Genomic DNA, 27,078 nt, shown 5'->3' with positions numbered 1-27,078 from the left:
GGGGGGCTTCAAATCGAAAAGTTTGTCCCCGGGCACCGGGAAGGGTCGCTACGCCTCTGAGTGACAGACGTGATGTTTTTTATGGATGACCCCTGAAGCCCACAGTTATCCAACGGATGACGGGTAGTCTAGTAATGCACTAAAAAGTAGAAAATAAATTATACACTATTTAAATGGGTCTACGACAAATTTCCGAAAGACTCTTGCCCGAAGGCCGATTTCCCGAATGGACACTTGCCCGAATGGGACAAATGCCTGAATGCCACTTGCCCGTCAGTCTGTCTAGCTCGAAATGCCCGAGCGAAATTGCAGGCACTTCTGACAGATACGGTGCGTATTTGGTACGTGGGTCAAGACATGAAGACAATGCAACATGACATTAAATTTGACTTAATTGGTTGCCTAATTAATTTTTTATGAATTAATTAAAATTTTGTCCAAATTAGTAGGCTGTCTCATCAAACTATTCCGCGCCATTATACACGCGTCATCAAGTTCAATAGGGCGTTTTCTCTTTTCTCTAAACCAGGGGTCTCCAAACTACGGCCCGCGGGCCGGATGCGGCCCGCAAGGTTTTCTCATCCGGCCCCCGAGGTCCTCTAATCCGGCCCGCGGCGATCTTTTTGTCCACAGAATAAATGTTTGCTAGAGGTGGCTGAGAAACTATGTCCAGAAAATTCAAAACAATTTGAAAATGTAGCTTTGGGTGCAAATACCATTGCCCGCCGTGTTGCAGACATTGGTGAAAACATCGTGACTCAAATAACGAAAAATGCAAGCAATATTTTAATTGTAATGGATTCGTTGCTGGACAGCTGTTCCACATCTCAACTGCTTATGTTCATTAGAGGTGTGGATGAGGCCATAAACATAACACAAGAGCTGGCTTCCCTACATAGAATGTATGGCACTGTTACCGGAGAGAATATAGATAGTTCAGAGACATGTTACAAGATAAATACACAGAATCGCAAGATTTACCATATTTCACAGCAGTAAGATGGCTAATTTGCGAGAAATTTTTCTGAGCAGAGTATTTAAGTTGATAAAGGAAATAGGTGTCTTCCTTGAAAGTAAATGCAAGCCACAAAGCTGGTGAAGAGTGGGTATAGATATTGGATGAAGAGTGGGTATAGAAATTGGCCTCTGCTGCAAACATAACTCTTCATTTAAATTTTCTGAACTTAAAACTACAAGAAATGGAAATTTAGTTTCTGATCTATACACTCAACTAACGGCTTTCAGATCCAAACTTGTCATGTTTTTGGAACAAGTACAAGCAAACAATTTGATGCACTCTCAGTAGTGCAAGGTCTTTACGGCTGAAGCAACCACTGAGTTTCCCACGTCATTTGCATACGAGATCATCAAAGACTTCAAGCTGCATTTTCAGTAGCGATTTTCTGACTTGGATCCAAAGACAGAAAAAAGTGAGACTGTTTCAGAACCCATTTGAAGCAAATGTGGCCAGTTGCAAAGATGAACTGCAGCTGGAATCATTAGAGACACGTTTAAAGAAGGGCGGGTGGATTTTTATAAGTTTTTGCAAAAGGAAGATTTTCCTAATATTAAAACGTTTGCACCAAAGTACCTTTCAAATTTTGGAACAAGATAGCTGTGTGAACAAATATTTTCAAAATTGAAATAAGCGAAGAATAATTTGAGAGCAAAGTTGGACCTTGGGTGTGTTGTTGGCCACCCACAATGTTTCTTTCAGACCTTTTTCTCCGGGGGGGGGGACACACTTAAAATTTGTATATATTTCTACATAAATTATATTTCATTAATGGGGGAGGGGGGTGGACGGTACACGGTACACGTTATTCAGGGGGGCGCGCTACTACCCCGAAGAGATGTCTTGAAGAAACTGGCCCCCGAACTGATATTTGATAGTTAATGCGGCCCTCGGGTTGAAAAGTTTGGAGACCCCTGCTCTAAACCAAATTCACCACCTATACTTCAAATTGAAACGGAAACGAAAAATAACATTGAAAACGTATTTTTATCCAGAGTCGGCATTTTAAATCGGATTTAAGCTTGCTCTGCGCGTAGTTACTGCACATTGATATTAAATATAGTCGTAGCCATACCCCTAAACCATGCACCTAATCTCAATCATGACAAAAGTCTCATTTAAAGTTTCTTTCAGGCGACTCTACTTGGGAGGATGGGGCTCTGCCCCCCCACCCCCACCCCCACCCCACACACACAAAGCACGTCTACAGTCCCATTCAACAAAATATAATTATATAATTTTACCAGTCTCCGCGCCCTCCCAGAAAATTTTGTTTTTATTATAGAGTATCGATTACGTCATTTATTTTGGTTTATCGAATTACTATGCATGTTTTTACTCTGCTTGTGTTTTCTCTATAGTAAAAGCGTTCCAGCAGACGCTGAAAGCCTTCCCAACAGATAGATAGATAGATACATAGATAGAGAAACTATTATTATAGATGGTTGCCATGGAAGGGCGGCCATCTTGAAAAATTCTTTTGTGGGGGTCTCAAGGTTAAAAAACTATCAAATGTAATGATCAAGTAACCATTGATGCTTCTTTCATTTTAACTAATAAAGTCAGGTGGCTAGTTTTTATAACAGAAAACACTCTAGAATTTTTTTTCCAAATGTTCAAAGTTTTTTGTGGTGAGATGACAGTAAATAATGTATAAATTAAATAATGTTTATTTCACATGAGCTCGTACCCTATATGCTCAATATTACAACAGTGATACCTATCTCGCTACTCCCCCACCCCAACTCCTAATTTCCAGTCACGTGTTGGGTGAGCCACTGGCATAACATTTATCATAGTTCAAGTGAAAATATTCACAAAAGTTAAAGATTATAACACACTAACACGTAAAATAATAGAATTTGTTTATATAAAGTGGCGTTGTTTGTGTCTCACACCTATTCAATCGTTTTTTTTTCAGAAAGACAAATCGCCTCTGACAAAGTTTAAGACAAACCTGTCCATATTCTGACCATCTCACCTGACACACCTTTTCATATTTTGACCATCTCACCTGACACACCTGTCCATATTCTGACCATCTCACCTGACACACCTTTTCATATTCTGACCCTCTCACCTGACACACCTGTCCATATTCTGACCCTCTCACCTGACACACACATGTCCATATTCTGACCATCTCACCTGACACACCTGTCCATATTCTGACCATCTCACCTGACACACCTGTCCATATTCTGACCATCTCACCTGACACACCTGTCCATATTCTGACCATCTCACCTGACACACCTGTCCATATTCTGACCATCTCACCTGACACACCTGTCCATATTCTGACCATCTCACCTGACACACCTTTTCATATTTTGACCATCTCACCTGACACACCTGTCCATATTCTGACCGTCTCACCTGACACACCTGTCCATATTCTGACCATCTCACCTGACACACCTTTTCATATTCTGACCCTCTCACCTGACACGCCTGTCCATATTCTGACCATCTCACCTGACACACCTGTCCATATTCTGACCCTCTCACCTGACACACCTGTCCATATTCTGACCCTCTCACCTGACACACATGTCCATATTCTGACCATCTCACCTGACACACCTGTCCATATTCTGACCATCTCACCTGACACACCTGTCCATATTCTGACCATCTCACCTGACACACCTGTCCATATTCTGACCATCTCACCTGAGACACCTGTCCATATAGAGTCCTTGCAAACACGTGACCTAAATCACGTGATACCTACGCCCGCCGCCACAGTGGTGTACATCAGACGTAAACACAATCAGCTGTTCGCCAGCGCTGGACGTGTTCACCAGCGCTGGACGCGTTCACTGTATGTAAAGAATCGCGCCCGCGGAAAAGGAAAAATATGTTAAAAAACTTGAACTCTTAGGAATTGAAGATCCTTATACAGTTATGGACAGTTTCGTGGATAATATAAATATGTGGCCGAAATTTCTAAATAAAAATACTGTTAGTAATACCGTTTGCGTTTAGAGTTTAAGTAGACGAAGCTGATCAAATGCAGTAATATATTAGAGGTTATCTACTGTAGCAAACGTGAGACCACTTAACTCCTACAAAACCCACACTACAACGGCTAATATAATCCATGGGTAATAACCAATCTGGGTAGCATGTTATACAATTTAAGACCCTTATAATCCAGCAGGGAAGTGATCAGACACATTAATACTGACGTTCAACCCTCATGATGGCTGCCCCCACCTGTATCTAGCCCACAATAAAACCAAAGAGGAGTCTGCCCTGCCCTCCCCTGAAAATGTCTCACCTCCTTGATACCCAGCCCCACAGAGATAGTATTTCTTATATAATTTTGACCCTCAGGGCCCAGCAGGGAGAACAAAGGGGAAAGTCCCACTGCTCTCCCCTCAACACTTCTCACCTCGGTGTCATGTTATGCCATTTATAGCACACACGGCTTATCAGGGGAAAGCATTAAGGCATTAAGAATCTTAACTCTGGACAGCTACACACTAGTATACTAGCTACACACTAGGTGCCTACTGTAAACTACTAGACTGTAGGCCCTATGTAGACCTGCAATTGTATCAATTGTAGACTGGGTCCATTGTTATTATTCTAAACCATCTCACTTATAATGTTTCTAGCTTGATTTGTTTCTTTTATAAACAGTGGATTTAAAAAAAAATTTAGCCTAATCATTAACCAAATAATAATAATGTGGTTATTTGTTGTTGGCTGGTATGATCTAGATTGTACTACTAGGCTACAAAAACTTAGTAGACCAATTACTAGATATGAATTTGAATTTAATTAAACTCAGTCCAGTATCAGATACATATTGCTGTAAAAAGACAACAAAGTAGGTAGGCCTTAGTAATTTATTAAAGCCTTCTACTACAATAATATCAACTACATGCTTGTATAAAGTTTTTACAATTTAATTTAAGTAGCAGATTCTAGATCTAAGTCTAGTCATATAATCTATTTCAATTTCAGAAAATTTCGTTTGCTAAAAAAATGATTAGATAATAGAGCGAGATTTTAGATCTTAGAGACAATTAAATGCTTTATTAGGCCTATTATGACTACTTTTGATTTATTATGGGTGTATTTTGAATCGAATGTAGATCTAAAGTAATTAAAGTAAAGAAGTAGATTCTAGATTCTATGTCTACCCAGCGGAGCCAGGTATTAGGCCTACTATTAGATCTTATTATTCTTATTAGCCTATTACTTTTGACTTTGTCTTTTACTATTAGTATTTGTGAAGGTCGAGCATATTTGTTTTATTAATAGTTATCTTTTATAATTAAAATGAAGTTTATTATTTTACTGTCCTTACATGAAACAAAGTATCGAGAACTGCATTTGATCAGATTCGGCTACTTTAACTCTAAACGCAAACAGTATTACTAACAGTATTTTTATTTAGAAATTTTGTCCACATATTTATTTATACGAAACTGTCAATAACAGTATAAGGATCTTCAATTCCTAAGAGTTCAAGTTTTTTAACGTATTTTTCCTTTTCCGCGGGTGCGGTTCTTTACATACAGTGAACGCGTCCAGCGCTGGTGAACACGTCCAGCGCTGGCGAACAGCTGATTGTGTTTACGTCTTGTGTACACCACTGTGGCGGCGGGCGTAGGTATCACGAACGGACGTGACGTCATATGAAAGGACTCTATTCTGACCATCTCACCTGACAAATGTAACTAGCCCCACCGCTCATCCTCTTAGTTAACATTTGTATTTTTAAACTTGCTCGTTTGAAACTCGGAAGTGCTTTCACTTTCTTAGAACAGAAATTAACGTGCGTATTTCCTCTAAACACTAAGCGGACATCAATATTTAGCTTTTATATATAGTTATAGGCATACTTATTTAAAATAAACCGGGAGTGATCTCCCCTAAACTTTCTCGAATATTCTTATATAAAATAACAGGGGATGGGAACTCGAGCTATAGACATGATTTTTAATCCATTTTAAATACTTAAAGTTTTAAAAATTGAATAAAATCTCGTAGACAAAAGAATTGCACACCAAGCGAACGCCAAATAAAAAAGTGCATAATAGTGCGCAATATTATTAGTACTTTAAAAATTTACATTAGTTTTTTGAGAAATCGGAAGTAGCGTAAATAACCGTTACAGCTAGGTTGATGAAATTTAATATATAAGTATTTTATCAAAATCGTAGATCCGTATCAACTTTTGAGCGATTTCCGATAACCGGAAGTGGTACTTTTTCTACTTTGAATTTTTCAAAAGCCTATAACTTGAGTACTATTTCAGATAGATAAATGTAATTTCACATGTAAGTAATACATCTAATTCTCTAACTTCTATCAAATTTTGAGTAATTTTCGTTGACCGGAAGTACTAATTTACGCTATTACCGATTTCTCAAAAAAAAAACGCACGTACATTTATAAACTACTAATAATATCCCGCACTATTATGCACATTTTATTAGGCGTGCACTTAGTGTGCAATTCTTTTTTTTCTACGAGATTCCATTCTATTATAAAAAGTTAAAGTAATTAAAAATGGATTACAAATATTGTCTATGTGCTGAGTTGCCATCCCTCGTAGTTTTATATTAGAATATCCGAGAAAGTTTAGGGGAGATCACTCTCGGTTTATTTTGTTTATAGTGCAAATGTCTTTAAAAATATAAATGATTAACGCCGTATATATTAGTTTGGGTTCGGATTTATTAGGGTTAGGCGTAGGGTTAGTTTAAGAAAATAGTATTAATGATTTTTAATTAGAGCAGACATTGGGAATTTTAACTGATATATGGAATAAGCATCTCTTGTAGTATATTTTTTGTTGGAATCATTTTTTTTTTTGTGATAGAGGAAATAAACAAGAAGCGTATTTAACTTCAACCGTAAACGGATACAAGCACCGTGTTTAATTCTCTATCGTTGTCCCAATAAGCACGCCATCAAAACTCCTTGGCTTGTCATGACAATAATTAAGGAAGCAGACGCACATGGGGTAATAGGGTCACTTGTGCTACATCATTCGTAGTTTGCTCACGTCAACAATATACTGCCAGTCATCTAGGTCAGCATTCTACACCTAGGTCAACACTTTACCAGTATGTCAACCCTTTAATAGTAGGTCAACACTTTACCAGTAGGTCAACTAGGTTAACACTTTACCAGTAGGTCAACTAGGTCAACCCTTTACCAGTAGGTCAACACTTTACCAGTAGGTCAACACTTTACCAGTAGGTCAACACTTTACCAGTAGGTCAACACTTTACTAGTAGGTCAACACTTTACCAGTAGGTCAACACTTTACCAGTAGCTCAACACTTTACCAGTAGGTCAACACTTTACCAGTAGGTCAACACTTTACCAGTAGGTCAATTAGGTCAACACTTTACCAGTAGGTTAACACTTTACCAGTAGGTCAACTAGGTCAACCCTTTACCAGTAGGTCAACACTTTACCAGTAGGTCAACACTTTACCAGTTGGTCAACACTTTACCAGTTGGTCAACACTTTACCAGTAGGTCAACACTTTACCAGTAGGTCAACACTTTACCAGTAGGTCAACACTTTACCAGTAGGTCAACACTTTACCAGTAGGTCAATTAGGTCAACACTTTACCAGTAGTTCAATTAGGTCAACACTTTACCAGTAGGTCAACACTTTACCAGTAGGTCAACACTTTACCTGTAGGTTAACCCTTTACCAGTAGGTTAACCCTTTACCAGTAGGTCAACACTTTACCAGTAGGTTAACTAGGTCAGCACTTTACCAGTTGGTCAACCCTCTACCACTAGGTCAACCCTCTACCACTAGGTCAACCCTCTACCACCAGGTCAACCCTCTATAACTAGGTCAGTCATCTACAACTAGGTCAACACTCTACCACTAGTTGAACTAGGTCAACATTCTACCACTAGGTGAACTAGGTCAACATTCTAACACTAGGTCAACACACCAACTAGGTCAACGCCATCCAACTAGGCCAACACTGTCTAACTAGGTCAACACTGTCCAACTAGGTCAACACTGTCCAACTATGTCAACACTGTCCAACTAGGTCAACACTGTCCAACTAGAGCTATGCTTGTAGGAGTGTAGTCACAATAAGAACAGATTTAAAGAGCCAAAGAGAACTGAAATGTATTTCCTATCAACAGGGGAGACTGGCAAATTCTACTGTGGTATGAAGGTGTTGTCATGTAGTTGTTGTGACGGTCACTGTGGACCTAAAAATGGCTGCAACTGCCCACCCTGCCAACAGTTGGACAAAGAGGAAGAAACACTGGTTCATGAACAGCACACCATGCCTCCCCCATCACAGCCTATGATAGACAGCTGGACATGGGGCCAACAGCCAGGTACAGACCTACATAATCAAGCTTGTATCTCCAGCTCTTTGTTTTCCTATTGAAACTATGCCTTCAGCTTTGTCTTATAATTAAGCTCCAGCCTAGAGCTCTATGTCCCCCAGCTGGCTACCTGCTACATTTAAGCTCTATGTCCCCCAGCTGGCTACCTGCTACATTTAAGCTCTATGTCCCCCAGCTGGCTACCTGCTACATTTAAGCTCTATGTCCCCCAGATGGCTACCTGTTACATTTAAGCTCTATGTCCCCCACCTGGCTACCTGCTACATTTAAGCTCTATGTCCCCCAGCTGGCTACCTGCTACATTTAAGCTCTATGTCCCCCAGCTGGCTACCTGCTACATTTAAGCTCTATGTCCCCCAGCTGGCTACCTGCTACATTTAAGCTCTATGTCCCCCAGCTGGCTACCTGCTACATTTAAGCTCTATGTCCCCCAGCTGGCTACCTGCTAGATTTAAGCTCTATGTCCCCCAGCTGGCTACCTGCTACATTTAAGCTCTATGTCCCCCAGCTGGCTACCTGCTACATTTAAGCTCTATGTCCCCCAGCTGGCTACCTGCTACATTTAAGCTCTATGTCCCCCAGCTGGCTACCTGCTACATTTAAGCTCTATGTCCCCCAGCTGGCTACCTGCTACATTTAAGCTCTATGTCCCCCAGCTGGCTACCTGCTACATTTAAGCTCTATGTCCCCCAGCTGGCTACCTGCTACATTTAAGCTCTATGTCCCCCAGCTGGCTACCTGCTACATTTAAGCTCTATGTCCCCCAGCTGGCTACCTGCTACATTTAAGCTATATGTCCCCCAGATGGCTACCTGCTACATTTAAGCTCTATGTCCCCCAGCTGGCTACCTGCTACATTTAAGCTCTATGTCCCCCAGCTGGCTACCTGCTACATTTAAGCTCTATGTCCCCCAGCTGGCTACCTGCTACATTTAAGCTCTATGTCCCCCAGCTGGCTACCTGCTACATTTAAGCTCTATGTCCCCCAGATGGCTACCTGTTACATTTAAGCTCTATGTCCCCCACCTGGCTACCTGCTACATTTAAGCTCTATGTCCCCCAGCTGGCTACCTGCTACATTTAAGCTCTATGTCCCCCAGATGGCTACCTGCTACATTTAAGCTCTATGTCCCCCAGCTGGCTACCTGCTACATTTAAGCTCTATGTCCCCCAGCTGGCTACCTGCTACATTTAAGCTCTATGTCCCCCAGCTGGCTACCTGCTACATTTAAGCTCTATGTCCCCCAGCTGGCTACCTGCTACATTTAAGCTCTATGTCCCCCAGCTGGCTACCTGCTACATTTAAGCTCTATGTCCCCCAGCTGGCTACCTGCTACATTTAAGCTCTATGTCCCCCAGCTGGCTACCTGCTACATTTAAGCTCTATGTCCCCCAGCTGGCTACCTGCTACATTTAAGCTCTATGTCCCCCAGCTGGCTACCTGCTACATTTAAGCTCTATGTCCCCCAGCTGGCTACCTGCTACATTTAAGCTCTATGTCCCCCAGATGGCTACCTGCTACATTTAAGCTCTATGTCCCCCAGCTGGCTACCTGCTACATTTAAGCTCTATGTCCCCCAGCTGGCTACCTGCTACATTTAAGCTCTATGTCCCCCAGATGGCTACCTGCTACATTTAAGCTCTATGTCCCCCAGCTGGCTACCTGCTACATTTAAGCTCTATGTCCCCCAGCTGGCTACCTGCTACATTTAAGCTCTATGTCCCCCAGCTGGCTACCTGCTACATTTAAGCTCTATGTCCCCCAGATGGCTACCTGCTACATTTAAGCTCTATGTCCCCCAGCTGGCTACCTGCTACATTTAAGCTCTATGTCCCCCAGCTGGCTACCTGCTACATTTAAGCTCTATGTCCCCCAGATGGCTACCTGCTACATTTAAGCTCTATGTCCCCCAGCTGGCTACCTGCTACATTTAAGCTCTATGTCCCCCAGATGGCTACCTGCTACATTTAAGCTCTATGTCCCCCAGATGGCCACAAGTTGCAGCAGTGCCTCCAGTCCCTACTCCAGGAGCACCAGCAAATGAGTCTGGAAGCCTTCAGTTCTTCCCTTTCTTTGACAAGACTCCAGCAACGCCTGGCTGTATTGGAGCGCTACTTCACAGCTCTTTGCAGACAGAACCAAGCTGAACGCAGAGCCCCATCAAAGAAGCGACAGGCTAATCAGAGCAATCTTAACAAGCAAAAAAGGTATTGAACACACACTACCCCTCTACATTTGCATCTATTTTCCACTTTGATAAGCCCTAACATTTGGTTTACCACTTTGATAAGCCCTAACATTTGCTTTACCACTTTGATAAGCCCTAACATTTGCTTTATCACTTTGATAAGCCCTAACATTTGCTTTACCACTTTGATAAGCCCTAACATTTGCTTTACCACTTTGATAAGCCCTAACATTTGCTTTACCACTTTGATAAGCCCTAACATTTGCTTTACCACTTTGATAAGCCCTAACATTTGCTTTACCACTTTGATAAGCCCTAACATTTGCTTTATCACTTTGATAAGCCCTAACATTTGCTTTACCACTTTGATAAGCCCTAACATTTGCTTTACCACTTTGATAAGCCCTAACATTTGCTTTATCACTTTGATAAGCCCTAACATTTGCTTTACCACTTTGATAAGCCCTAACATTTGCTTTATCACTTTGATAAGCCCTAACATTTGCTTTACCACTTTGATAAGCCCTAACATTTGCTTTACCACTTTGATAAAGCATTTAGATATGTTTTACACATGATAAAGCCCTACATTTTGTTCCAGCACTTTGGTAAAGCCAGTAGAAAAAGCCACAATGGGGCTAGCCAGAGTTGGCTCAAGGGCCGCCCTTAGTTTTGCCTTTGCTTTTTTGCGGCGTGCATGGAGATCAGGGGAGGATTCAGATCTATGTGGAGAGCTATTACAGGTGAAAACCTTTGTCTGTGTATTGGCCTCTGTGTCTCCCATCATTCCATCTCCCTGTAAATGTTAATTTAGATTTGTTTTGGTGAAAACAATTTGTCAGATTTCGGACCTTTAATTTTTCAGTAGAATTTCAGTTTTAAAGCCATGTTTAGTTATGACACATGCAAACAGTGTGTGTCACGCCGTTAATTGTTGACGATCCTGCAGCTATGTTAGTATAACTGTCATCGCAGCAAAACACCTACACAAATACAAAAATAAATCTTTTAAAATCTCTAATTAGTTCGACCATCAAACCAATAAAACCTGTCTAGATAAAACCTGTCTAGATAAAACCTGTCTAGATAAAACCTGTCTAGATAAAACCTGTCTAGATAAAACCTACATATTGAAAAAACCTATCTACACCCTACCTCTCCATTTTCTGAAGACACCAGTGTGTGATGAGCACAAGCTGTAGCTCCATGAATACAGTCAGCAGCTAAAGACACAACAATCATTAAATACAATCAGCAGCTAAAGACACAACAATCATTAAATACAATCAGCAGCTAAAGACACAACAATCATGTGAATACAGGCAGCAGCTAAAGACACAGCAATCATGTGAAAACAATCAGCAGCTAAAGACACAACAATCATTAAATACAATCAGCAGCTAAAGACACAGCAATCATGTGCATACAATCAGCAGCTAAAGACACAACAATCATTAAATACAATCAGCAGCTAAAGACACAACAATCATGTGCATACAATCAGCAGCTAAAGACACAACAATTACATGCAGTATAAAATATGTATTGTGTACTGTGTGTTGGATGGGCTGTGTGTTGGATGGGCTGTGTGTTGGATGGGCTGTGTGTTGGATGGGCTGTGTGTTGGATGGGCTGTGTGTTGGATGGGCTGTGTGTTGGATGGGCTGTGTGTTGGATGGGCTGTGTGTTGGATGGGCTGTGTGTTGGATGGGCTGTATGTTGTATACTGTACTCACTTGCAGCAGTTGTGAAGCTCATGCTACAGACAATGGCCATTACAAATAAGATGATCATGTTGCTAGTCTTGTGGCTGATGACCAAAAACCAAATAATGAGCAGTGATAAGCTAAGAGAAACTCTATACACATGTACCAGGCAACTTACTGTTGTTGCCAGCTTATATAGGCCAGGTTTTTTGACAATCTTTGTGTGATGGTCCTTGCTGATACAGGAATTTTTTATGACAATCTTTGTGTGTTGGTCCTTGCTGATACAGGAATTTTTTATGACAATCTTTGTGTGATGGTCCTTGCTGATACAGGAATTTTTTATGACAATCTTTGTGTGTTGGTCCTTGCTGATACAGGAATTTTTTATGACAATCTTTGTGTGTTGGTCCTTGCTGATACAGGAATTTTTAACTGATCAATCATGTCAAACATGACTCAGTACATGCCAGCTCTAAGGTGAATCTGACTTAGTCATGTCTCATTACTTTAGCTGCAAGAGCCACTTCACCAAAGCAACTTAAGTGAAGTTGCTAAAATTAGTTTGATTGATTTATTGCTCAACTTACATTAGAATCAAAAGTGATGCACTGTAGGACTGTTTTAAACAAACAAACATGAACATTCTAAAACTTGACATGTTGAGTCAGAGAAAAAACAAACAAACATGGACATTCTAAAACTTGACATGTTGAGTCAGAGAAAAAACAAACATGGACATTCTAAAACTTGACATGTTGAGTCAGAGAAAAAACAAACAAACATGGACATTCTAAAACTTGACATGTTGAGTCAGAGAAAAAACAAACAAACATGGACATTCTAAAACTTGACATGTTGAGTCAGAGAAAAAACAAACAAACATGGACATTCTAAAACTTGACATGTTGAGTCAGAGAAAAAACAAACATGGACATTCTAAAACTTGACATGTTGAGTCAGAGAAAAAACAAACATGGACATTCTAAAACTTGACATGTTAAGTCAGAGAAAAAACAAACAAACATGGACATTCTAAAACTTGACATGTTGAGTCAGAGAAAAAACAAACAAACATGGGCATTCTAAAACTTGACATGTTGAGTCAGAGAAAAAACAAACAAACATGGACATTCTAAAACTTGACATGTTGAGTCAGAGAAAAAACAAACATGGACATTCTAAAACTTGACATGTTGAGTCAGAGAAAAAACAAACAAACATGGACATTCTAAAACTTGACATGTTGAGTCAGAGAAAAAACAAACATGGACATTCTAAAACTTGACATGTTGAGTCAGAGAAAAAACAAACATGGACATTCTAAAACTTGACATGTTGAGTCAGAGAAAAAACAAACAAACATGGACATTCTAAAACTTGACATGTTGAGTCAGAGAAAAAACAAACAAACATGGACATTCTAAAACTTGACATGTTAAGTCAGAGAAAAAACAAACAAACATGGACATTCTAAAACTTGACATGTTGAGTCAGAGAAAAAACAAACAAACATGGGCATTCTAAAACTTGACATGTCAGAAGATAAAAACATGAGCTTTTTAAAACTTGATAAAAATATTGTGTTAAAATAAACAACAGATGTCTTTTCTCTGGTACTAGATAAGATCTGATTTGTTTTTATCTTACTATTTCAATTGCTTAAAAAGGTGCAGTGTTAAATTACAAACATTACAAACCAGCTTTTTAATACTGAAAACATGGAATAACTAGTCAAAATAATTCCCAAGGTCTCAACTTGAGCCTATTGAAAACATGCCATAACCTGAGCCTATTGAAAACACACGATAACTTGAGCCTATTGAAAACATTCCATAACTTGAGCCTATTGAAAACACACCATAACTTGAGCCTATTGAAAACACACCATAACTTGAGCCTATTGAAAACATTCCATAACTTGAGCCTATTGAAAACATGCCATAACTTGAGCCTATTGAAAACATTCCATTACTTGAGCCTATTGAAAACATTCCATAACTTGAGCCTATTGAAAACATTCCATAACTTGAGCCTATTGAAAACATTCCATAACTTGAGCCTATTGAAAACATTCCATAACTTGAGCCTATTGAAAACATGCCATAACTTGAGCCTATTGAAAACATTCCATAACTTGAGCCTATTAAAAACATGCCATAACTTGAGCTGATTGAAAACACACCATAACTTGAGACTATTGAAACATTCCATAACTTGAGCCTATTGAAAACATGCCATAACTTGAGCCTATTGAAAACATTCCATAACTTGAGCCTATTGAAAAATGCCATAACTTGAGCCTATTAAAAAATGCCATAACTTGAGCCTATTAAAAAATGCCATAACTTGAGCCTATTGAAAACATGCCATAACTTGAGCCTATTAAAAAATGCCATAACTTGAGCCTATTGAAAACATGCCATAACTTGAGCCTATTGAAAACATTCCATAACTTGAGCCTATTGAAAACATGCCATAACCTGAGCCTATTGAAAAATTCCATAACCTGAGCCTATTAAAAACATGCCATAACTTGAGCCTATTAAAAAATGCCATAACTTGAGCCTATTGAAAACATTCCATAACTTGAGCCTATTGAAAACACACCATAACTTGAGCCTATTGAAAACACACCATAACTTGAGCCTATTGAAAACATGCCATAACTTGAGCCTATTGAAAACATGCCATAACTTGAGCCTATTGAAAACACACCATAACTTGAGCCTATTGAAAACATTCCATAACTTGAGCCTATTGAAAACACACCATAACTTGAGCCTATTGAAAACACACCATAACTTGAGCCTATTGAAAACATTCCATAACTTGAGCCTATTGAAAACATGCCATAACTTGAGCCTATTGAAAACATTCCATAACTTGAGCCTATTGAAAACATTCCATAACTTGAGCCTATTGAAAACATGCCATAACTTGAGCCTATTGAAAACATGCCATAACTTGAGCCTATTGAAAACACAACATAACTTGAGCCTATTGAAAACATTCCATAACTTGAGCCTATTGAAAACACACCATAACTTGAGCCTATTGAAAACACACCACAACTTGAGCCTATTGAAAACATTCCATAACTTGAGCCTATTGAAAACATGCCATAACTTGAGCCTATTGAAAACATTCCATAACTTGAGCCTATTGAAAACATTCCATAACTTGAGCCTATTGAAAACATTCCATAACTTGAGCCTATTGAAAACATTCCATAACTTGAGCCTATTGAAAACATTCCATAACTTGAGCCTATTGAAAACATGCCATAACTTGAGCCTATTGAAAACATTCCATAACTTGAGCCTATTGAAAACATTCCATAACTTGAGCCTATTAAAAACATGCCATAACTTAAGCTGATTGAAAACACACCATAACTTGAGACTATTGAAACATTCCATAACTTGAGCCTATTGAAAACATGCCATAACTTGAGCCTATTGAAAACATTCCATAACTTGAGCCTATTGAAAAATGCCATAACTTGAGCCTATTAAAAAATGCCATAACTTGAGCCTATTGAAAACATTCCATAACTTGAGCCTATTAAAAAATGCCATAACTTGAGCCTATTGAAAACATGCCATAACTTGAGCCTATTGAAAACATTCCATAACTTGAGCCTATTGAAAACATGCCATAACTTGAGCCTATTAAAAAATGCCATAACTTGAGCCTATTGAAAACATGCCATAACCTGAGCCTATTGAAAAATTCCATAACCTGAGCCTATTAAAAACATGCCATAACTTGAGCCTATTAAAAAATGCCATAACTTGAGCCTATTGAAAACATTCCATAACTTGAGCCTATTGAAAACACACCATAACTTGAGCCTATTGAAAACATTCCATAACTTGAGCCTATTGAAAACACACCATAACTTGAGCCTATTGAAAACACACCATAACTTGAGCCTATTGAAAACATGCCATAACTTGAGCCTATTGAAAACATGCCATAACTTGAGCCTATTGAAAACACACCATAACTTGAGCCTATTGAAAACATTCCATAACTTGAGCCTATTGAAAACACACCATAACTTGAGCCTATTGAAAACACACCATAACTTGAGCCTATTGAAAACATTCCATAACTTGAGCCTATTGAAAACATGCCATAACTTGAGCCTATTGAAAACATTCCATAACTTGAGCCTATTGAAAACATTCCATAACTTGAGCCTATTGAAAACATGCCATAACTTGAGCCTATTGAAAACATGCCATAACTTGAGCCTATTGAAAACACAACATAACTTGAGCCTATTGAAAACATTCCATAACTTGAGCCTATTGAAAACACACCATAACTTGAGCCTATTGAAAACACACCATAACTTGAGCCTATTGAAAACATTCCATAACTTGAGCCTATTGAAAACATGCCATAACTTGAGCCTATTGAAAACATTCCATAACTTGAGCCTATTGAAAACATTCCATAACTTGAGCCTATTGAAAACATTCCATAACTTGAGCCTATTGAAAACATTCCATAACTTGAGCCTATTGAAAACATTCCATAACTTGAGCCTATTGAAAACATGCCATAACTTGAGCCTATTGAAAACATTCCATAACTTGAGCCTATTGAAAACATGCCATAACTTGAGCCTATTAAAAAATGCCATAACTTGAGCCTATTGAAAACATGCCATAACTTGAGCCTATTGAAAACATTCCATAACTTGAGCCTATTGAAAACATGCCATAACCTGAGCCTATTGAAAAATTCCATAACCTGAGCCTATTAAAAACATGCCATAACTTGAGCCTATTAAAAAATGCCATAACTTGAGCCTATTGAAAACATTCCATAACTTGAGCCTATTGAAAACACACCATAACTTGAGCCTATTGAAAACACACCATAACTTGAGCCTATTGAAAACATGCCATAACTTGAGCCTATTGAAAACATGCCATAACTTGAGCCTATTGAAAACACACCATAACTTGAGCCTATTGAAAACATTCCATAACTTGAGCCTATTGAAAACACACCATAACTTGAGCCTATTGAAAACACACCATAACTTGAGCCTATTGAAAACATTCCATAACTTGAGCCTATTGAAAACATGCCATAACTTGAGCCTATTGAAAACATTCCATAACTTGAGCCTATTGAAAACATTCCATAACTTGAGCCTATTGAAAACATGCCATAACTTGAGCCTATTGAAAACATGCCATAACTTGAGCCTATTGAAAACACAACATAACTTGAGCCTATTGAAAACATTCCATAACTTGAGCCTATTGAAAACACACCATAACTTGAGCCTATTGAAAACACACCATAACTTGAGCCTATTGAAAACATTCCATAACTTGAGCCTATTGAAAACATGCCATAACTTGAGCCTATTGAAAACATTCCATAACTTGAGCCTATTGAAAACATTCCATAACTTGAGCCTATTGAAAACATTCCATAACTTGAGCCTATTGAAAACATTCCATAACTTGAGCCTATTGAAAACATTCCATAACTTGAGCCTATTGAAAACATGCCATAACTTGAGCCTATTGAAAACATTCCATAACTTGAGCCTATTGAAAACATTCCATAACTTGAGCCTATTAAAAACATGCCATAACTTAAGCTGATTGAAAACACACCATAACTTGAGACTATTGAAACATTCCATAACTTGAGCCTATTGAAAACATGCCATAACTTGAGCCTATTGAAAACATTCCATAACTTGAGCCTATTGAAAAATGCCATAACTTGAGCCTATTAAAAAATGCCATAACTTGAGCCTATTGAAAACATTCCATAACTTGAGCCTATTAAAAAATGCCATAACTTGAGCCTATTGAAAACATGCCATAACTTGAGCCTATTGAAAACATTCCATAACTTGAGCCTATTGAAAACATGCCATAACTTGAGCCTATTAAAAAATGCCATAACTTGAGCCTATTGAAAACATGCCATAACCTGAGCCTATTGAAAAATTCCATAACCTGAGCCTATTAAAAACATGCCATAACTTGAGCCTATTAAAAAATGCCATAACTTGAGCCTATTGAAAACATTCCATAACTTGAGCCTATTGAAAACACACCATAACTTGAGCCTATTGAAAACATTCCATAACTTGAGCCTATTGAAAACATGCCATAACTTGAGCCTATTGAAAACATTCCATAACTTGAGCCTATTGAAAACATTCCATAACTTGAGCCTATTGAAAACATGCCATAACTTGAGCCTATTGAAAACATGCCATAACTTGAGCCTATTGAAAACACAACATAACTTGAGCCTATTGAAAACATTCCATAACTTGAGCCTATTGAAAACACACCATAACTTGAGCCTATTGAAAACACACCATAACTTGAGCCTATTGAAAACATTCCATAACTTGAGCCTATTGAAAACATGCCATAACTTGAGCCTATTGAAAACATTCCATAACTTGAGCCTATTGAAAACATTCCATAACTTGAGCCTATTGAAAACATTCCATAACTTGAGCCTATTGAAAACATTCCATAACTTGAGCCTATTGAAAACATTCCATAACTTGAGCCTATTGAAAACATGCCATAACTTGAGCCTATTGAAAACATTCCATAACTTGAGCCTATTGAAAACATTCCATAACTTGAGCCTATTAAAAACATGCCATAACTTAAGCTGATTGAAAACACACCATAACTTGAGACTATTGAAACATTCCATAACTTGAGCCTATTGAAAACATGCCATAACTTGAGCCTATTGAAAACATTCCATAACTTGAGCCTATTGAAAAATGCCATAACTTGAGCCTATTAAAAAATGCCATAACTTGAGCCTATTGAAAACATTCCATAACTTGAGCCTATTAAAAAATGCCATAACTTGAGCCTATTGAAAACATGCCATAACTTGAGCCTATTGAAAACATTCCATAACTTGAGCCTATTGAAAACATGCCATAACTTGAGCCTATTAAAAAATGCCATAACTTGAGCCTATTGAAAACATGCCATAACCTGAGCCTATTGAAAAATTCCATAACCTGAGCCTATTAAAAACATGCCATAACTTGAGCCTATTAAAAAATGCCATAACTTGAGCCTATTGAAAACATTCCATAACTTGAGCCTATTGAAAACACACCATAACTTGAGCCTATTGAAAACATTCCATAACTTGAGCCTATTGAAAACATGCCATAACTTGAGCCTATTGAAAACATGCCATAACCTGAGCCTATTGAAAAATTCCATAACCTGAGCCTATTGAAAACATGCCATAACTTGAGCCTATTAAAAACATGCCATAACTTGAGCCTATTAAAAAATGCCATAACTTGAGCCTATTGAAAACACACCATAACTTGAGCCTATTAAAAAATGCCATAACTTGAGCCTATTGAAAACACACCATAACTTGAGCCTATTAAAAAATGCCATAACTTGAGCCTATTGAAAACATTCCATAACTTGAGCCTATTGAAAACACACCATAACTTGAGCCTATTGAAAACACACCATAACTTGAGCCTATTGAAAACATTCCATAACTTGAGCCTATTGAAAACATGCCATAACTTGAGCCTATTGAAAACATTCCATAACTTGAGCCTATTGAAAACATTCCATAACTTGAGCCTATTGAAAACATGCCATAACTTGAGCCTATTGAAAACATGCCATAACTTGAGCCTATTGAAAACACAACATAACTTGAGCCTATTGAAAACATTCCATAACTTGAGCCTATTGAAAACACACCATAACTTGAGCCTATTGAAAACACACCATAACTTGAGCCTATTGAAAACATTCCATAACTTGAGCCTATTGAAAACATGCCATAACTTGAGCCTATTGAAAACATTCCATAACTTGAGCCTATTGAAAACATTCCATAACTTGAGCCTATTGAAAACATTCCATAACTTGAGCCTATTGAAAACATTCCATAACTTGAGCCTATTGAAAACATTCCATAACTTGAGCCTATTGAAAACATGCCATAACTTGAGCCTATTGAAAACATTCCATAACTTGAGCCTATTGAAAACATTCCATAACTTGAGCCTATTAAAAACATGCCATAACTTAAGCTGATTGAAAACACACCATAACTTGAGACTATTGAAACATTCCATAACTTGAGCCTATTGAAAACATGCCATAACTTGAGCCTATTGAAAACATTCCATAACTTGAGCCTATTGAAAAATGCCATAACTTGAGCCTATTAAAAAATGCCATAACTTGAGCCTATTGAAAACATTCCATAACTTGAGCCTATTAAAAAATGCCATAACTTGAGCCTATTGAAAACATGCCATAACTTGAGCCTATTGAAAACATTCCATAACTTGAGCCTATTGAAAACATGCCATAACTTGAGCCTATTAAAAAATGCCATAACTTGAGCCTATTGAAAACATGCCATAACCTGAGCCTATTGAAAAATTCCATAACCTGAGCCTATTAAAAACATGCCATAACTTGAGCCTATTAAAAAATGCCATAACTTGAGCCTATTGAAAACATTCCATAACTTGAGCCTATTGAAAACACACCATAACTTGAGCCTATTGAAAACATTCCATAACTTGAGCCTATTGAAAACATGCCATAACTTGAGCCTATTGAAAACATTCCATAACTTGAGCCTATTGAAAACATTCCATAACTTGAGCCTATTGAAAACATGCCATAACTTGAGCCTATTGAAAACATGCCATAACTTGAGCCTATTGAAAACACAACATAACTTGAGCCTATTGAAAACATTCCATAACTTGAGCCTATTGAAAACACACCATAACTTGAGCCTATTGAAAACACACCATAACTTGAGCCTATTGAAAACATTCCATAACTTGAGCCTATTGAAAACATGCCATAACTTGAGCCTATTGAAAACATTCCATAACTTGAGCCTATTGAAAACATTCCATAACTTGAGCCTATTGAAAACATTCCATAACTTGAGCCTATTGAAAACATTCCATAACTTGAGCCTATTGAAAACATTCCATAACTTGAGCCTATTGAAAACATGCCATAACTTGAGCCTATTGAAAACATTCCATAACTTGAGCCTATTGAAAACATTCCATAACTTGAGCCTATTAAAAACATGCCATAACTTAAGCTGATTGAAAACACACCATAACTTGAGACTATTGAAACATTCCATAACTTGAGCCTATTGAAAACATGCCATAACTTGAGCCTATTGAAAACATTCCATAACTTGAGCCTATTGAAAAATGCCATAACTTGAGCCTATTAAAAAATGCCATAACTTGAGCCTATTGAAAACATTCCATAACTTGAGCCTATTAAAAAATGCCATAACTTGAGCCTATTGAAAACATGCCATAACTTGAGCCTATTGAAAACATTCCATAACTTGAGCCTATTGAAAACATGCCATAACTTGAGCCTATTAAAAAATGCCATAACTTGAGCCTATTGAAAACATGCCATAACCTGAGCCTATTGAAAAATTCCATAACCTGAGCCTATTAAAAACATGCCATAACTTGAGCCTATTAAAAAATGCCATAACTTGAGCCTATTGAAAACATTCCATAACTTGAGCCTATTGAAAACACACCATAACTTGAGCCTATTGAAAACATTCCATAACTTGAGCCTATTGAAAACATGCCATAACTTGAGCCTATTGAAAACATGCCATAACCTGAGCCTATTGAAAAATTCCATAACCTGAGCCTATTGAAAACATGCCATAACTTGAGCCTATTAAAAACATGCCATAACTTGAGCCTATTAAAAAATGCCATAACTTGAGCCTATTGAAAACACACCATAACTTGAGCCTATTAAAAAATGCCATAACTTGAGCCTATTGAAAACACACCATAACTTGAGCCTATTAAAAAATGCCATAACTTGAGCCTATTGAAAACATTCCATAACTTGAGCCTATTGAAAACACACCATAACTTGAGCCTATTGAAAACACACCATAACTTGAGCCTATTGAAAACATTCCATAACTTGAGCCTATTGAAAACATGCCATAACTTGAGCCTATTGAAAACATTCCATAACTTGAGCCTATTGAAAACATTCCATAACTTGAGCCTATTGAAAACATGCCATAACTTGAGCCTATTGAAAACATGCCATAACTTGAGCCTATTGAAAACACAACATAACTTGAGCCTATTGAAAACATTCCATAACTTGAGCCTATTGAAAACACACCATAACTTGAGCCTATTGAAAACACACCATAACTTGAGCCTATTGAAAACATTCCATAACTTGAGCCTATTGAAAACATGCCATAACTTGAGCCTATTGAAAACATTCCATAACTTGAGCCTATTGAAAACATTCCATAACTTGAGCCTATTGAAAACATTCCATAACTTGAGCCTATTGAAAACATTCCATAACTTGAGCCTATTGAAAACATTCCATAACTTGAGCCTATTGAAAACATGCCATAACTTGAGCCTATTGAAAACATTCCATAACTTGAGCCTATTGAAAACATTCCATAACTTGAGCCTATTAAAAACATGCCATAACTTAAGCTGATTGAAAACACACCATAACTTGAGACTATTGAAACATTCCATAACTTGAGCCTATTGAAAACATGCCATAACTTGAGCCTATTGAAAACATTCCATAACTTGAGCCTATTGAAAAATGCCATAACTTGAGCCTATTAAAAAATGCCATAACTTGAGCCTATTGAAAACATTCCATAACTTGAGCCTATTAAAAAATGCCATAACTTGAGCCTATTGAAAACATGCCATAACTTGAGCCTATTGAAAACATTCCATAACTTGAGCCTATTGAAAACATGCCATAACTTGAGCCTATTAAAAAATGCCATAACTTGAGCCTATTGAAAACATGCCATAACCTGAGCCTATTGAAAAATTCCATAACCTGAGCCTATTAAAAACATGCCATAACTTGAGCCTATTAAAAAATGCCATAACTTGAGCCTATTGAAAACATTCCATAACTTGAGCCTATTGAAAACACACCATAACTTGAGCCTATTGAAAACATTCCATAACTTGAGCCTATTGAAAACATGCCATAACTTGAGCCTATTGAAAACATGCCATAACCTGAGCCTATTGAAAAATTCCATAACCTGAGCCTATTGAAAACATGCCATAACTTGAGCCTATTAAAAACATGCCATAACTTGAGCCTATTAAAAAATGCCATAACTTGAGCCTATTGAAAACACACCATAACTTGAGCCTATTAAAAAATGCCATAACTTGAGCCTATTGAAAACACACCATAACTTGAGCCTATTAAAAAATGCCATAACTTGAGCCTATTGAAAACATTCCATAACTTGAGCCTATTAAAACACACCATAACTTGAGCCTATTGAAAACATGCCATAACTTGAGCCTATTAAAAAATGCCATAACTTGAGCCTATTGAAAACATGCCATAACTTGAGCCTATTAAAAAATGCCATAACTTGAGCCTATTAAAAAATGCCGTAACTTGAGCCTATGTTGTATTGACCAGGAATCTCTGGATGCACTGAGGTCCCTGCCTGAAGCCTCATTATTTGAAGAAGGATCCGTCTCATCTGTTTGGCTGGAGGTTGTGGAGAGAGCAACCAAATTTCTACATTTCGTTGTTGCTGGGTAATCTATTGATTTTACTTTTTACTTGCTCATTCATTCAGTGATCATTCTAATTAGATTAGCAAGCTTATTTGTTCATTTCTGCTATTTATTGTATGTAGGTTATTAAGTGATTATCTGTAAAAGTAAAAAGAAATAAAAACTGTACTTTTTGTCATGACGTTTAGTAATAAGGAATGCTATGTACTTACGCTTGGGATAAGGCCTGGGTTACTAGTAGGCAACACAAGTCCATATTTAAGATAATCTATTAACTAATTGTTTTACCATCCAGATCACATCCACCTAAAATCTCTGTTATCCTAACTTTTACATCCAGGTCACATCCACACAAAATCTGTTATCCTAACACCCACACATATACATCCATCATCCTAACCTTTTGTAAACACACTGGTTGACTGTGGAGCGCAACATCTAGTATTCAGGCAATATTCACACATACATTAGTCATACTGACATTCAGGCAATATTCACACATACATTAGTCATACTGACATTCAGGCAAAATTCACACATTCATTAGTCATATTTACAAGCAGGCAATATTCACATATGCATTAGTCATATTTACAAGCAGGCAATATTCAAACATACCTTAGTCTTACTGACATTCAGGCAATATTTACACATACATTAGTCATACTGAGAAGCAGGAAATATTGAATATGCCATAGGGTTTGTGTTTCAGAGAGCTGAATGTCAGTGCTGGACAGACAAAGATCCCAGTCCAGGACCAGCAGATTGCTCTGTGTCTCATCCTGGAGCTGGCTGTCCAGAGGGGAGCACTCAGCAGCATCCTGCAGGCTGTCCTTCTGCTTCTCAACCTGTGGAACAACAGTCACCATGACTACGACAATCGTGTCAGCACCAGCCTGCTCTCTGCCCCACTTATCCCACTTCTCAAGAGATTTGAAAGCATCCAAAATACCAAGTCCAAAGTCCCACACAGTTATAAATATGATGAGGTGAGCACAAAGGCTTTTCAACTGGTCAAACACTTTACAGCTCCCATCTCCTGTTTGATATTTCTATTCTGTTATGTTACAATCAGTTCCCTCATACCAGACATGATTTTACAATCAGTTACCTCATACCAGACATGATTTTACAATCAGTTCCCTCCTAATAGACATGATTTTACAATCAGTTCCCTCCTACCCAGACATGATTTTACAATCAGTTCCCTCATACCAGACATGATTTTACAATCAGTTCCCTTCTACACAGACATGATTTTACAATCAGTTTCCAACTACCCAGACATGATTTTACAATCAGTTCCCTCCTAACAGACATGATTTTACAATCAGTTCCCTTCTACCCAGACATGATTTTACAATCAGTTCCCTTCTACCCAGACATGATTTTACAATCAGTTCCCTCCTAACAGACATCATTTTACAATCAGTTCCCTCCTACCCAGACATGATTTTACAATCAGTTCCCTCATACCAGACATGATTTTACAATCAGTTCCCTCCTACCCAGACATGATTTTACAATCAGTTCCCTCATTCCAGACATGATTTTACAATCAGTTCCCTTCTACACAGACATGATTTTACAATCAGTTCCCTCATACCAGACATGATTTTACAATCAGTTCCCTCCTAATAGACATGATTTTACAATCAGTTCCCTCATACCAGACATGATTTTACAATCAGTTCCCTTCTACACAGACATGATTTTACAATCAGTTCCCTCCAAATAGACATGATTTTACAATCAGTTCCCAACTACCCAGACATGATTTTACAATCAGTTCCCAACTACCCAGACATGATTTTACAATCAGTTCCCTCCTAACAGACATGATTTTACAATCAGTTCCCTCCTACCCAGACATGATTTTACAATCAGTTCCCTCCTAACAGACATGATTTTACAATCAGTTCCCTCCTAACAGACATGATTTTACAATCAGTTCCCTCCTACCCAGACATGATTTTACAATCAGTTCCCTCCTACCCAGACATGATTTTACAATCAGTTCCCTTCTACACAGACATGATTTTACAATCAGTTCCCTCATACCAGACATGATTTTACAATCAGTTCCCTCCTAATAGACATGATTTTACAATCAGTTCCCTTCTACCCAGACATGATTTTACAATCAGTTCCCTCCTAACAGACATGATTTTACAATCAGCTCCCTCCTAACAGACATGATTTTACAATCAGTTCCCTCCTAATAGACATGATTTTACAATCAGTTCCCTCCTACACAGACATGATTTTACAATCAGTTCCCTCCTACACGGACATGATTTTACAATCAGTTCCCTCATACCAGACATGATTTTACAATCAGTTCCCTCCTACCCAGGCATGATTTTACAATCAGTTCACTCCTACCAGACATGATTTTACAATCAGTTCCCTCATACCAGACATGATTTTACAATCAGTTCCCTCCTAACAAACATGATTTTACAATCAGTTCACTCCTACCCAGACATGATTATACAATTAGTTCCCAACTACCCAGACATGATTTTACAATCAGTACCCTCCTAATAGACATGATTTTACAATCAGTTCCCAACTACCCAGATTTGATTTTACAATCAGTTCCCTTCTACACAGACATGATTTTACAATCAGTTCCCTCCTAATAGACATGATTTTACAATCAGTTCCCTCCTAATAGACATGATTTTACAATCAGTTCCCTCCTACCAGACATGATTTTACAATCAGTTCCCTTCTACACAGACATGATTTTACAATCAGTTCCCTACTACCCAGACATGATTTTACAATCAGTTCCCTTCTACACAGACATGATTTTACAATCAGTTCCCTTCTACACAGACATGATTTTACAATCAGTTCCCTCATACCAGACATGATTTTACAATCAGTTCCCTCCTACCCAGACATGATTTTACAATCAGTTCCCTCCTAATAGACATGATTTTACAATCAGTTCCCTTCTACACAGACATGATTTTACAATCAGTCCCCTCATACCAGACATGATTTTACAATCAGTTCCCTCCTAATAGACATGATTTTACAATCAGTTCCCTCCTAATAGACATGATTTTACAATCAGTTCCCTCCTACACAGACATGATTTTACAATCAGTTCCCTCCTACCCAGACATGATTTTACAATCAGTTCCCTCC

General features: G+C 37.9%; 1 protein-coding gene and 1 long non-coding RNA gene across 6 annotated transcripts in view; one reads left to right on the top strand and one right to left on the bottom strand.

Annotated features, from left to right (window-relative positions):
* LOC131941744 (E3 ubiquitin-protein ligase HERC2) overlaps window positions 1-27,078 on the top strand; it is a 216,560-nt gene that overhangs the window by 43,105 nt on the left and 146,377 nt on the right. For all 5 annotated transcript variants that reach the window (XM_059301211.1, XM_059301212.1, XM_059301209.1 and 2 more), the window contains 5 exons: window positions 8,165-8,365; window positions 10,366-10,585; window positions 11,168-11,309; window positions 23,816-23,937; window positions 24,629-24,905. In XM_059301211.1, coding sequence (XP_059157194.1) covers window positions 8,165-8,365; window positions 10,366-10,585; window positions 11,168-11,309; window positions 23,816-23,937; window positions 24,629-24,905 — 962 coding nt within the window. The remainder of the gene's footprint in view (window positions 1-8,164; window positions 8,366-10,365; window positions 10,586-11,167; window positions 11,310-23,815; window positions 23,938-24,628; window positions 24,906-27,078) is intronic.
* On the bottom strand, window positions 11,401-12,466 carry LOC131941746 (uncharacterized). Its single transcript, XR_009386675.1, has 3 exons — window positions 12,303-12,466; window positions 11,722-11,789; window positions 11,401-11,549 (listed from the first exon to the last, which is right to left on the bottom strand). It is a non-coding gene; the product is annotated as an uncharacterized LOC131941746 (long non-coding RNA).

Source organism: Physella acuta, unplaced genomic scaffold, assembly GCF_028476545.2.
Source record: "Physella acuta isolate Inbredline_101_S28 unplaced genomic scaffold, ASM2847654v3 ptg000372l, whole genome shotgun sequence".
Classification (NCBI taxonomy): Eukaryota; Metazoa; Mollusca; class Gastropoda; family Physidae; genus Physella; species Physella acuta.
Note: the sequence above shows the minus strand (reverse complement) of the source record. Positions and strands in the feature narration are given on the sequence as shown.